Source organism: Pholcus phalangioides, unplaced genomic scaffold, assembly GCF_987345545.1.
Source record: "Pholcus phalangioides strain wild (caught in Gottingen) unplaced genomic scaffold, Ppha-v1.0 ptg000015l_1, whole genome shotgun sequence".
In the NCBI taxonomy this organism is placed as follows: domain Eukaryota; kingdom Metazoa; phylum Arthropoda; class Arachnida; order Araneae; family Pholcidae; genus Pholcus; species Pholcus phalangioides.
This window is the reverse complement of record NW_028301608.1, coordinates 60535495-60548033: the sequence shown is the minus strand read 5'-3', so window position 1 is coordinate 60548033 and position 12539 is coordinate 60535495. Positions and strand designations below refer to the sequence as shown.

Here is a 12539-nt window from a genome sequence, read left to right as displayed (position 1 = left end):
TATAAGTTTTTCACGTTTTCGACATCCCGTCAATAGAATATACATCAATTTTGATCATTTTATTTTTCAAATATCAATATTTGAGATGAAGGGGGGGGGGGGAAGATGGAAAATAGAGTAATAAATTCAGCATTATTTTTACACGCTTAATAAATAATTCCAGCTAGCGAGAGGGTTATTACTTGAATATGATATTAACATCATTTTCTTTTCTCTCGTATTCTCAATACGATTTTCTTATGAGGAAGAAAAATAAATTACTGTATTTCATATATGATTTTCTTTTTCACCATCTGCGAATCTTCGATCATTATAGCCAGAATTCAATCACAATGTTGCTGAAGAATAACGTCGCTTTATGGTTAGGATTTCGAAAGGATTCTCTAGTAGAGAAAAAAAGAGTGTTGCTCTCTTTGAGGAGAAGTATAGAAGATACCTCTACAACCTATACCTTCTCTAACTTTACTGTATGTACAGAAGCTGAAGTTGATACAAAACAAAAAGCAAAAGAAAATAAAAAATTAAACGTTCAAGGCCCCCCTCCCCGTTTTTTAAAAAAGGTTTGAGAGGTTGGAACAATATTCAGAAGCTCTGCGCACTGAGCTCTGAAGCACTGAGACAAGCCAGATAGAACTCGCTAAAAAATCAAGCAAAGTAAAACAATCCAGCTCAAGAACAGGGAGTGCAATATTGTCTGTTGTAGCTCATCATTACATAAACATATTAATAGGGTTTTTTTTTTTTCACGTATTTGACATCTCAACTACAGAATATACATCAATTAAAAAAATTTTCCTCCAAAAAAAAAAACAAAAAAAAAAACAATTGAACATCAAAAGTAAAAATAGAATGTAAAATAGAGTAAAAATTCAACACATTATTTTTACAAGCCTAATAAATAATTCAAAAGAGGGAAGGTTATTACTGGAATATCATCTTAATATTACTTTCTTTTCTCTCGTATTTTCAATATGACTTTCTTGTGAGGAAGAAAAAAGAAATTACTGTATTTTATATATGATTTTTCTTTTTCACCATCTGTGAATCTTCGATCATTATAGACAGAATCCAATCACGATGTTGTTGAAAAATAACGTCGCTTTATAGTTAAGATTTCGAAAGGATTCTCGAGTAGAGAAAGAAAGAGTGTTGCTGTATGTACAGAAGCTGAAGTGGGTACAGAACAAAAAGAAAAAGAAATTAAACGTTCAAGGCCTTTTTTTTTCTTTTAAGGTGTGAGAGGTTGGAACAATACTCAGAAGCTCTGCGTACACATGACAAGCGAGATAGAACTCGCTAAAAAAATAAAGCAAAGTAAAACAGTTCAGTTCAAGAACAGGGAGTGCAAGAGATGAAGCGTGCAGTTCCGGGATCTAAGGTTCCGGGAGGATAGTCAATATAATGATTGGTTCTCGTCCTTAATGACCCGGATGTCTTCTATATTATCTGTTGGAAAGGGGCCCTGAATGATGGCAAGCTTGATGCCAATGTAACAGCAGTAGCCCGAGAAAATAAAAAAATAAAATAAGGGAGGGCAGAGAAAGGGCCCCATAAGTGTGGCTCTCAAAATATATTTTTCTTCACTACTGCTGCTGCTACACTTTTTTCTTTCGTACTTCGTATTATTATTTTTCTGCTTTTTCTCCATGAGGGGTGGGGTCAAAGGTAGAACGAGTGGCCAAGGAGGGGACCCTTAAGAAAAAAATATAAGAAGAACGATTCTGGAAGAGATGATCATGTCAAGGGAGGGGCTCACAACGAACCGGACTTTGAGGGCTGCTCCCCTCAAAAGTCCAAAATACTGGTGGGTTGGCCAGCTGTGGGCGCTTTACGGGGGGTAAACTTGGTTTGAAGTTATACTATGTGTTGAGAAAGAGGGTGAGAGAGAGAGAAAGTGAGCAACAATATACTTTCTCTCATGGGCTGAGTATGATATGTTATAGAGAAATCTAAAATCATATGGGTTAGTTCGGGCACGGCGAATCGTAAAACAGATTTTTTTATTCGGATCTATGATATGTTTCTAGAAAGGAGAGTTTTTAGTTGAGTGAGAGAGAAATGAACATACAGGGCTGATCATCTGGCTGCAGGACATCATAAGCTCGTAAAGAGAATCCTCAACTAGAACCAAGGATAAAAAAAAAATATATTTTTCAGGTCCTCCCTTTTTAGATTTTCAATGTCGATTACTCTTCACGACAATCAACTTCACTACATCGTTCTGTTGAAAAGTTATTTCCCATTCGGAATTCATCATACACCAAGTCCCGAGGCGAAAAAAGAAAGTTAAAAACCATCGATTGAAATAGTACACAATAAAATAGATTGAGAATTCATTCCTTTTCAAATCCATTTTCATTCGAAATCATTTTTTGATGTGTAATTATAAAAAAGAAACTGTGTGGATAATAAATATCAGATTGAAAAAAAAAATCACTGATATAAGTTTTAGAAAATATACAAAATTCATTTTTTTTGTAAATAGTTTAGGAATCAAAATTTAAATTAAAAAATAAGCTAACATATAATATGATAATGTGAATTCAGCTAAGCGATATAAAAATATGAATTCCCAAAAAATATTACTAAATGAAGTTTTTGCATTAAAAATGGAATAAAAAGTAGTTTCGGTTTCATTTTTGCAAGAGATGGCGGTCAATTATGAATTTTTGGTATTGATTTTGAAGACGAATAGTTAAGCAGAAAGTTTACTTAAAATTTGTAATATGCCAGTATAGGTTTGTGTAAAATTTTGTTCGTGAACATGTAAAAAGTACATCTTATGAAAAGATTCCTAAAAATACGAAATCTCTTGCTAACAATATTGAAAGTCCGTCAAATGGTCTTTTTTAAACCCAATACACTCATTTTTTTCAAATAGATGAACCGATTGTAATAAAAACACGACTTAAAAAAAAATTTATTTCCATTTTAAGCGTTCTCATATAAGTTTATGAAATTTCCTCCCTTCTGTGCTACCATTTTCAGGATTCCCATTATACTAATATGATGTCTGAAAGTAGGAACGGAATAAGAAGACTACAACATCTATCTCTTTTGAGGAAGGGCGGGGAGAGGATGGCGCCCCGGGAGCTGAATCAAAAAGGAGAGATTGAGTTTACTCCCCCACCGTTATAAATTAAAAATTACAGAGTGAGGGTGCCAAAAATGGCCACTACCCCCCCCCCCCCCCCCCCGGAGGAATATTGAATTTCCGCGCTATATAGTGGTGCTATCTATTGGAAACATGTAAGTGACGATGGTAAGGCTTCGCGAGCATGGGTCCTCATTTCTCAGTTTCGGAATCTGACACCCTATCTCAGCTTAGTCCTCGAACTTTTGGTGACAGCTCTTGTAGAATTTGTGATGCTATGTATTCAAGAAACACGGGTAACTAGTACGTAATAGAATCATTTGGAGTCGATCTTCAATAAACTGAAAAATCATTGAAAGTAGCTCTCCGTTGTAATTCGGTTGCCGATCCTCGGTCTAAATGAAACAATCTATAAATAGAGACACTTATTCGTTTGAACAGCATTTATTGGCACAAGCTCTCTGAACACACAAAAATGATTATACATATACAAAACAGACAAATTCGACACGAAATTGGAAATTTAAAAAAAAAAAGTACTTTTTCCCGTAGAAACAAAATAAAAGTTTTGGAAGAAAGAGGTTGAACTTTGAAAGACTACGTGTAATATAAAAAAAAAACCTTAACAGAATAAAAACACCACGAGAGGGGGAAAAAAATTGTGAACAAACACAATTCGACATTATTCTAAAGACATTTCGGAGCTAAAAAAATCATCGATAAGTCCTTGGACATCGAACTGTGATGTTGTGAATTTTTCTTCTCCTCATACCATTTCCATTTTTTTTAATGCTCTGCATATCCCTGGGTTATTCACTCTTGGATGTGAACCAATGCCATCTGTCGGAAGAAAAACAAAACATCGAGTTATAAAATGTTTTCACTAATTTATTTTTTTTAATTTATTGTATGGTTAGTTTATATGTTCATCATTGTTTCACAAGCACCAACATGTTATCATTAGGAAATTTTTAGTAAAAAAAATTTGGGAATAACTCCAAGATGAAGAGCAACCTCACTCAGACACCAGTGTTGTATATATTTTTGGGCACGGAATACTTTTTACTTTTCGAAAACAAACGATACATTATTAGACAATTCATGTGGTTTTCATATTCTGCAGCTGGGCCTTTGGGTTGTGACTTTTGACGGTCCCGGAGACAGATTTTTTACACGCCCTACAGTGACTTTACAGTTTGAAGACACAAAAAATAATACGAATCGTCCTGGGCCCGGCGGCTGGAGACTTGTTGGTCCAACTGAGACCAATTATAAGAAGTTTATTTAATGAAAATTTCTTAATTTAGATCGTTTAAAAATGTCAGTGTCTTCAACGCGTTATTTCATTTAATTATCAATCAACAGAATAGCAGAAAAACATTAAGACGCCCACGGAATACAGTTTGAGAGCTACACCATTGGTTATCAATCAGAAGAACCATATAACCCGTTTGCGGACTGGGATATTATAAACGGGGCACGGATGAAAATGAAGTAAAAATGGGAATTATGGGGCAGGTGATGGAGACCGGTGAAAAAAAAAACCTTTGTGAAGGATTTACAGTAAAATATTGCCGGCAAAAAAGTGACTAATTATAAAAAATCGAAACAAATACTCATAGAAACCCCTTTACAGGGAAGCTGACGGGGATCCGAGGTGGGCAGAGATCCATCTTTTAATTTTTTTTCCCTACAAATTTACTTAGAAATTAATTTATTAAAGAGAAAAGTTCTCCTTACTTTTTTGGACGTTGGAAGCCTTGGTTAAGAAGTGGTGGGGGGGGGGGAGAGGAAGAACCACAAGAAAAAATATTATCCTAATGATGCTACGCGGACAGAAAAATTTCAACAAATACTAAGCTGCCCGATACGGAATGAATTTAAAGTCTTGTCCTCAACAGAAAAATTTATCATTAATGTTCAAAATTTCTTCATTCTTTCGAATTTTAAATACTGGACACACACAAACACACTTTCATTATCCTCTGTATTTATTCAAAATATCGGACGTCTATCAGCTCATACGAAGTTAGGAAAAAAGGGGGTGCACCACTAAAATCATCAGCCACAAGTAGATTGACCCGTAAATTCGTAAGTAGTTTAAAAATTCCTTAAAACTGGAGGGATTGGTACATCTGAATGCGATTTTTGCGTTAAAGTTATTCGCACTAAGGGGGATTTTGTAGTATAGGGGGGGGAAAAAGAATTGGGTGTGGTAGCCCAGGTCGATAAGATACTGGCTTGAAGTTCTAAAGGATGTTTTAGAGATGTTCAATACCCGGTTCGTCCTTGACCACTGAAAAAGATTGATACCGCAGGGAGTCGCTAACCTACATTGAGGAGTTAGCACACCAACCTTTTGGCGAGTTAAAAAAAAAAGGCTGCCGCTCGGAATCGGCAATAAATTGTAGGTCCTGGTCTAACTATCCCTCGTGTGCAGAAAATGACCATGGTACAACAAAAATGATCAGAAAAAAATAGTTCCAATTTTTGTCGATAGAGGGGCCCTGTAAACCATTCCGGTGGGAGTGATTGGACCTGAACCTATCTCCAATCTCTTCTGAGTTTTAAACGTTCGTAAAGCGTCAGACGGTGATTCGTGGCTGAGGTAAAACAACTTCACCAATAGTGCTTTATCCATCAATGTCAACACCACAATGAACACCTTGCGTAAGCGCTAGTAACAGGAGAATTCAGAAATAAGCTATTAATAGTACACCCTGCGTTTTATAGGACTCTGATTTGCCAACTTCCAGTGATTTGCTTTCGTGCAGCGCACCCAATCAAAAAAAAGTTTGAAATAATTTTTTTTTCTGTACCACGAATCAAAGACGAACGAATGAATTAAAAGAAATTATACGATATTTTTCAACTAACCGTTGTCCCTTTTGAGCAAAGCTGTGAAAAATCATCGACCGTATTTAATAGTGACGTCCGTATCGGGGGGCACCGTACGGAGCATGATGTTGAGGAGCACTGTAGTGAGCAGGAGAGGCTGCGATCTGAACGTCGGCAGGGTTCTGGTTGTCGGTTCCAGGTTCGTTGGTCTTGATCTGGGCACGGAAACCATGTCCGTCAGCGACGTAGTCTACCTGTCTTTGGACACCGTGAGCGTCGACGTATCCGTAGCTTCCCTGGACATTGCCGTGTCCGTCACCAGTTTCCTTACGGCTCTGCTTGAATTCTCCGTGGTCACCAGCGATATCATATCCGAAGTCATATGGGGTTGGTTGCGCCTGAGGGAAGAATAATAATAAATAACCTAAATAAATCACGAGGCGACAAACTACATCAGATGGAAAACATGAAGAAAAACATTTGGAGGCAGTTCCGGTAAAACAGGAAAAAGGAGATTAATAATCGAATTGCAGCGAAGTGATACAGATACTCTTCCTTCAGTTGATTAATGTTAGAAATACATTCAGTATATTAAATATTTCCGCCTAGAGATCTAGAATATTAACATAATTAGCTGCGATAATATCACTATCATACGTCAATTTGGGATGATTAATAATTTTCAACTGGAATAGCAGCAGGGAGGAAATGAATAATGCAATATATCAAATAACCATGTACTATACTATCGGGAAAGTAGAAAATAGACAAATTTCATTTAAATAAGTGCCTTTTATGCAAACAGTCATGTACAGTAGTAGTCAAGTGCTTATCAACATTTTTCTTAGCGACTGGGAACAACTAAAAAGCTGCTATGTTATAGTTAATTAGCTATAATAACCGGAGCGCGTTGCCCGGGTTTTTTTTTTTCAATTACTGGGAAGACTAAAAAAAATGACAAACCATAATGAAGGAATGAACTATTATACATAATACAGCATTACAGGCAGCATTACAGAAGTGACAGACAATTGCAAAGGCATATGCATGTCTGAAATATTGCTAGGGATCCACGGTGACCAAAGTAAACATTCTAAAAGTCATTGCTGAGGCTCAGAAACCATTGCTGCCCGACAGAATTTTGCCCATTTCGGTCATTTGCCAGCTCTGATGAACTTTCAAAGTAGCCTATCGTTCAAGTCGGGTCCCGTTTGGTATATATGCAAAATTTGGCGACGTTAAAATTGTAGATTTGCATAGAGAACATACAGACAGGCAGACAGACGGACGGACAGACAGACAGAAAATCAAGTTTATATATAGGGTTAATGAAGTAGCAGTTATTGACAGTAAATTAGAATATTTGCGCCACTGCCTTGGTCAGAAATTACACATGCGCCCCTTCGGCTCATAAAGACTGCATACTAGTGGTTCTTGACCATGGGTTCACGAACCCTTTGTGGGTCCTTGGTGAGTTTCAGGCAAGTCCGTAAGCTTGGAAGAGAAAACCATTAACTTATTGTTTTTACATTATTATGTGCTGAATATTATTCTGGGGGAAGTCATGGCCTTCATCTTATTGGCACAAAGGGTACGTGCAACACAAAAGGTTAAGAACCCCTGCTGTACACAGAAAAAAAATTCTTTAATAGATTAATTTGAAACATGTTCTCTCCATGTTTATAATTGAACTATACGAATCTGTTCTCCTATTTTCATTAAAATATTCTCATGAAAAAAATATATTGGGTACAATCTTATAAAAAATTTGTTAACACGATATTACATGCGTATCAAATAATTAATTTCATTCATGAAAGCAGTTTTGTGAACACATTTATAAAGTTATTATTATTTGATCTTGAAAATTTGCTGAACCTTCCAATTGTTTCTAGACAAGAATTAACCTATAGAAAGATGATACCAACGATTATAACTCAAAATACAAAAATAGCACACCAAACTGCTGAAATAGCTCCTTCTTCAGTGGTACAGTCTGTTATAGCGTAGACCATAGGCATACGCAGAATTTTCTCGGGGAGGTTAAATTTTTTTTCTTGTCAAGGGAGGTTTACGCTTTTTCTTGCAAAATAACACTATAATATCGGATTGGGGGGGGGGGGTTAGATCTTCCAAACCAACCCCCCCCCCCTTCCATTGCGTACGCCAATGGCGCAGACTACTCCCTTAGAACACAACACGTGGTCGATATGAAGCCAACGCACGATGGTGATACGCCTCAATCCTGGAAATAGTTGTTTGGTGTCTTATTTTTGTATTTTGAGTTATAATCGTTGGTTTTTAACTTCCTACATTGCGCTCAAAAGATGTTTCTGTTATACAGAACTAACCTGTTTGTAGTTTCATAAATGGATCTTTATCGCTTTTATATAAATGAAATTGTTTCTCAAGAACTTTCGTTTTCTTCTTCTTCTTTAAAATGAAAATTATAATTCTAAATAAAACTCACGTAGTCATGACCATAGCCGCCACTGTATCCCCCATGTCCTCCATATCGGGGTGCAGGTGCGCTGGCGTAACCTTGAAGACGAGGTACTGGGGCACTAGCGTAAGCTCGATTCCTGTGGTATGATGGGGATGAATATCCGTGGCTCCTACCATACGATGGCAATCCGTATGGTGCGACAGCGCACGCGATGGCGACGAGGGCAGCGAAGACTGAAAGCTGTATGGATGAAAAACAATATCGGTTATGTACTATACTGTATACAATGTTCTTGAAAAAAAATCTGATAAGTATTTTTGGCAGCATGTAGATGCTCATTTCTGAAGGACTGATTTTTCTTTTAAAAAATTTCCATTGTAATCAAGTAATAATATACAACAAACTATGACTAATTCAGTGATTACAGTTTGCTAGAAAAAAAATTAAATCAAACGTTAAAAAAAATATAGAGTGTATTTCAGACTTATTAAAAGGGAAAAAAAGGTTCTTTTTTCTGCATTTAATTGAATAATCGTAGAAAGGAGAACTCGCGAACAAGTATTTTTAGAAGCAAAACATCTCTGTGAAACACTTGCTAACGAGGAGTTCTTCTCGACTAAGTATTTTCAGTAGCACTTACTGACGGAGAGCTTGCGACCAAGTATTTTCAAACACGAAATATCCTTAAAGTGCTTATCAACGGAAAGCTCGCGACCAAGCATTTTAAGACTTGAAATATCTCTGTGAAGCACTTGCTAACGGGAAGTTCGCGTCCAAGTATTTTGGAAAACAAAATAACCTTCAAGCGCTTATTAATGGGTCGCCAAGGATTTCAAGACAGGGCCGACTTAAGAATATCATGGGGCCACCGGGCCAAGTGTCTGAGATCCTACCTGGAAAATTCTCGAAAAATACAACTACTTCTCGCTTTATCTGAGGCCCTGTTCTCTTGAGGCGCCCGGGCCGTTCCCGGTTGGGCCCATGCGTTAAGGCGGGCACTGTTACAAGAAGAAAAATGCAGTATAACCTGTTTACATTAGCCACCAAAAACTCTGCCATACTGATAACTATTGACAGATGTTCACTGATTCACTACAGGAATATATACAAGAAGCGTTATTTAAATTCAGAATTATATTTGGACACTTTAGTAAGCTGGCCAAATTGTATAGGTGATCACTTCTTGGTTACACCTTATTCCTGTAGAATTCACTCTAATGGGGAATCTCGCAGCAGAATATTTTTAAAAGCAAAATGCAGTATTCCAGGTGATTTCTAAGAATTAATCTTTAAAAACAACAACAACAACAACAACAACCACCGCACTATAATTTGCATGTGAATACTCATTATCAATCAATATTTCAGTAGAAATCAAAGCCTAACGCTCAGTTGATATTTGATAGTATTACTATATTTATAACATATACATGCTAAAAAGATTTCTAAAAATATCGGTCTAGGTAAGAGGTCTTCAACTTTATCTCCAGTCGCGAGCACTGCCTGTAGTCATCATCAAAAGAAGAGCACCCTTACAGCAAGTTTGATATACGAATGCGTGAGGAACGATAATCCTAAAGATTAAATCAGGATGATTTCAATCCTTGAATGCAATTTGTACAAGGTAATTTAATTGGAACGCTGATCAGGTGCTCGCGAGCACGAAATCGGACACGAGCATCAAGCACTCCGGGCACTTCAGGGAGCAAGCACCGTGGTGCTCGAGAGCAACGGGTTGAAGATGCCTGGTCCAGGTTGGGGAAAAATCCATAGAATATTTTCAACTCTTCTTTAAAAGTTATTTTCGGGATCGTCACGAAGATAATACCGACTTTGGACGATAATCCTAAAGGCTAAAATAAGCGTATCCTAAATGGGCAAAGACCAAGTCGGTAGAACCATTGCACTTCAGCGGTTGTAAATCGTTAAGAGACAGAGCTAAAGCAACAACACCACCTTACCTTAAACATGGTTGCTCTGCAGTTGATTGCGAGTTTACCGATACCGTTTACGGACTGGTACACGACTTATATATGTCTGGTATCTCTTGGGAGGGAGGAGAGTGAGGAGGAGAAAAAATGGTGAATTTTATTAAGTTTCGGTGACTTTTTTCCCCTGTTTTAAATTGTAAGTTCTTATTTTGTTACGTGATCAGATCGCTTGGGTCATGCCCTGGTTTTTTCCCCTCAAGTTTAGCCAGTCAATAAGTAAAAAAAATGAAATACTTAATGAAAACAGAAAGGCATAAAATTCGCAGCAAATGCTCGCGCGATCTACTTCCAATGGATCGGGGGCAGCCATTGGGAGTGGTGGCACTTGACTTCCTGAACAAGTGATAGTCTAGCTTTCAGGGTACACAGGGGGGGGGAATACGTTTTTTTTTTAAACCATTTTGCGTATAAAACCATAATTTCTCTTTTCACTTTCACTTTCTCAGCCACGCCCAGACTATCTTTTCACCCCTAGCCTTACGGATCACTACTTGAGTTGCCTACCTGTCCTTGCGCCCGTTTTACTAGTAGTTTTGCCTTAAGGCCCGAATACAATTTCGGTTATACGGTTATTTATTTATTTTTTTTATAAGGCAAGAAAGAATGGATAGACGCTCGATCTTATTACGGAGTTTTCAAGGGAGGGCTCATTTCTGTAGCGTCTGGTCTGAACTGAACAGACGGTTGGTAACCCTCGAGGGCATCAACTGAGCACCTTTCAGTCGACTCTTTTTTTGGAAGAAATACTTAATGCGTAAATTAAAGGGCATGGTATCCATGTAACATATTATTAAGTAGTACTTTAAAAGCCCTGTTTTACATTGATTATTTTTTCCATGTGCTTTGTCACTTCGCTTTTGACTTGACCCGCGACCGTCACCTACTCGTTGTGATTAATCTGTCAGGTAAAAGTTTGGTAGGGTTTACGCCCAGCTTGTTGGGTTTCTTGTTGAGCGGGATTTCAAAAGCGTAGGAATTTTGCTTTCATTTCGGCATGCTTCCACTTGAACTTTCAAAACTTTTTTTTTAACCTTTCAATCAAAATTTATGATTATTCTGTGGTGCAGGTTGTTAAAGAAAGATAAATTGCATCATGCTTAATATTCTTTTAGAAAAGTAACTAATTGAATAACCTTCCATGTTCCAAACAAAACAAAACAATGCCACATAAACGATTTTGTTGAATTGTCCACGTAATTTGTGGTTCATCCATTCCCAATGAATGGATTTACATTTGATATATTGCATATGAAAGATTTTGAAATGCAATTATCTAAATGCTCTTACACATGAAGCATCAACAAATTTCTTTTATTTATCATTTATATTTGTGCTATTATCTTTATAGCGATAAATAAAAATGCATTACTTGATTCTAAGGGTGTTATGTTTCTTTATAGAAGAATTTTCAAAGATAATATTTTGTGTATGACTCAAAATTTAACTTAATCAATTCATATTTCAGATACATGAATTCTTTTGTGAGTACAAATTCACAACTTTCAACAGGCACCTATAACACACATTCATAAAATACCGTATTAATTAATTACAACAAGATGAATGATACGCAGACACTGTAACGATTATTTTAGAGATGAGAGTGAAGGAAGGAAAAAAAAATCAAATCTCCTTATTAAAAAATACTCATCGTGATCTTTGAGGCATCATATAAGAGTATTATGGAAAAAAAAAAAACTTTAATATTATGTAAATATTTAGTTCAGACTTCTCATTGCATAAATATAGATATAGTGAAATATCTATATGATATAATGACCATTCAGAATTTTTCCTGGATCCCACATAGGTTTTTGAATGTTGTTTAACAAGAGTAATATTCTATATAAAATAATTAAAAAAAAATAGTAATGAATAATCTATATATATAAAATTGATTTTCTGTGTGTGTGTGTGTGTGTATGTTCTCTATACAAATCTACAATTTTAGATCGATCGTCACCAAATTTTGCATATATACCAAATGGGACCCGACTTCAACGATAGGCTACTTTAAAATTTCGTCAGACCAGGGCAAATGCCCCAAATGGGCAAAAAACTGTCCGGCAACAATGGTTTTTGAGCCTCAACAATCACTTTCCGAACGTTTACTTTGGTTACCGTGGTTCCCTAGCAATGCGTTTCAGACGTGTATATGCCTTTACAACGG

The 12539-nt window shown here is 36.6% G+C and overlaps 1 protein-coding gene across 1 annotated transcript; it reads right to left on the bottom strand.

The window, feature by feature from the left end:
* Window positions 1–3524: 3524 nt before the first annotated feature.
* LOC149076381 (uncharacterized) lies at window positions 3525–10385 on the bottom strand. The gene is made up of 4 exons (XM_089245538.1): window positions 10340–10385; window positions 8403–8618; window positions 5972–6330; window positions 3525–3934 (listed from the first exon to the last, which is right to left on the bottom strand). The coding sequence occupies exons 1-3, from the start codon at window positions 10346–10348 to the stop codon at window positions 6016–6018; spliced, it is 540 nt and encodes a 179-aa protein (XP_089101664.1). The 5' UTR covers window positions 10349–10385; the 3' UTR covers window positions 3525–3934; window positions 5972–6015.
* Between the last annotated feature and the right edge of the window lie 2154 nt (window positions 10386–12539).

Bases quoted from the DNA above. Each gene is read 5' to 3' on its own strand.
- LOC149076381 (XM_089245538.1), bottom strand. The intron at 6,331-8,402 runs GTGAGTTTTATT...TTCTTCCCTCAG, and splicing joins GCGGCTATGGTCATGACTAC to GCGCAACCAACCCCATATGA.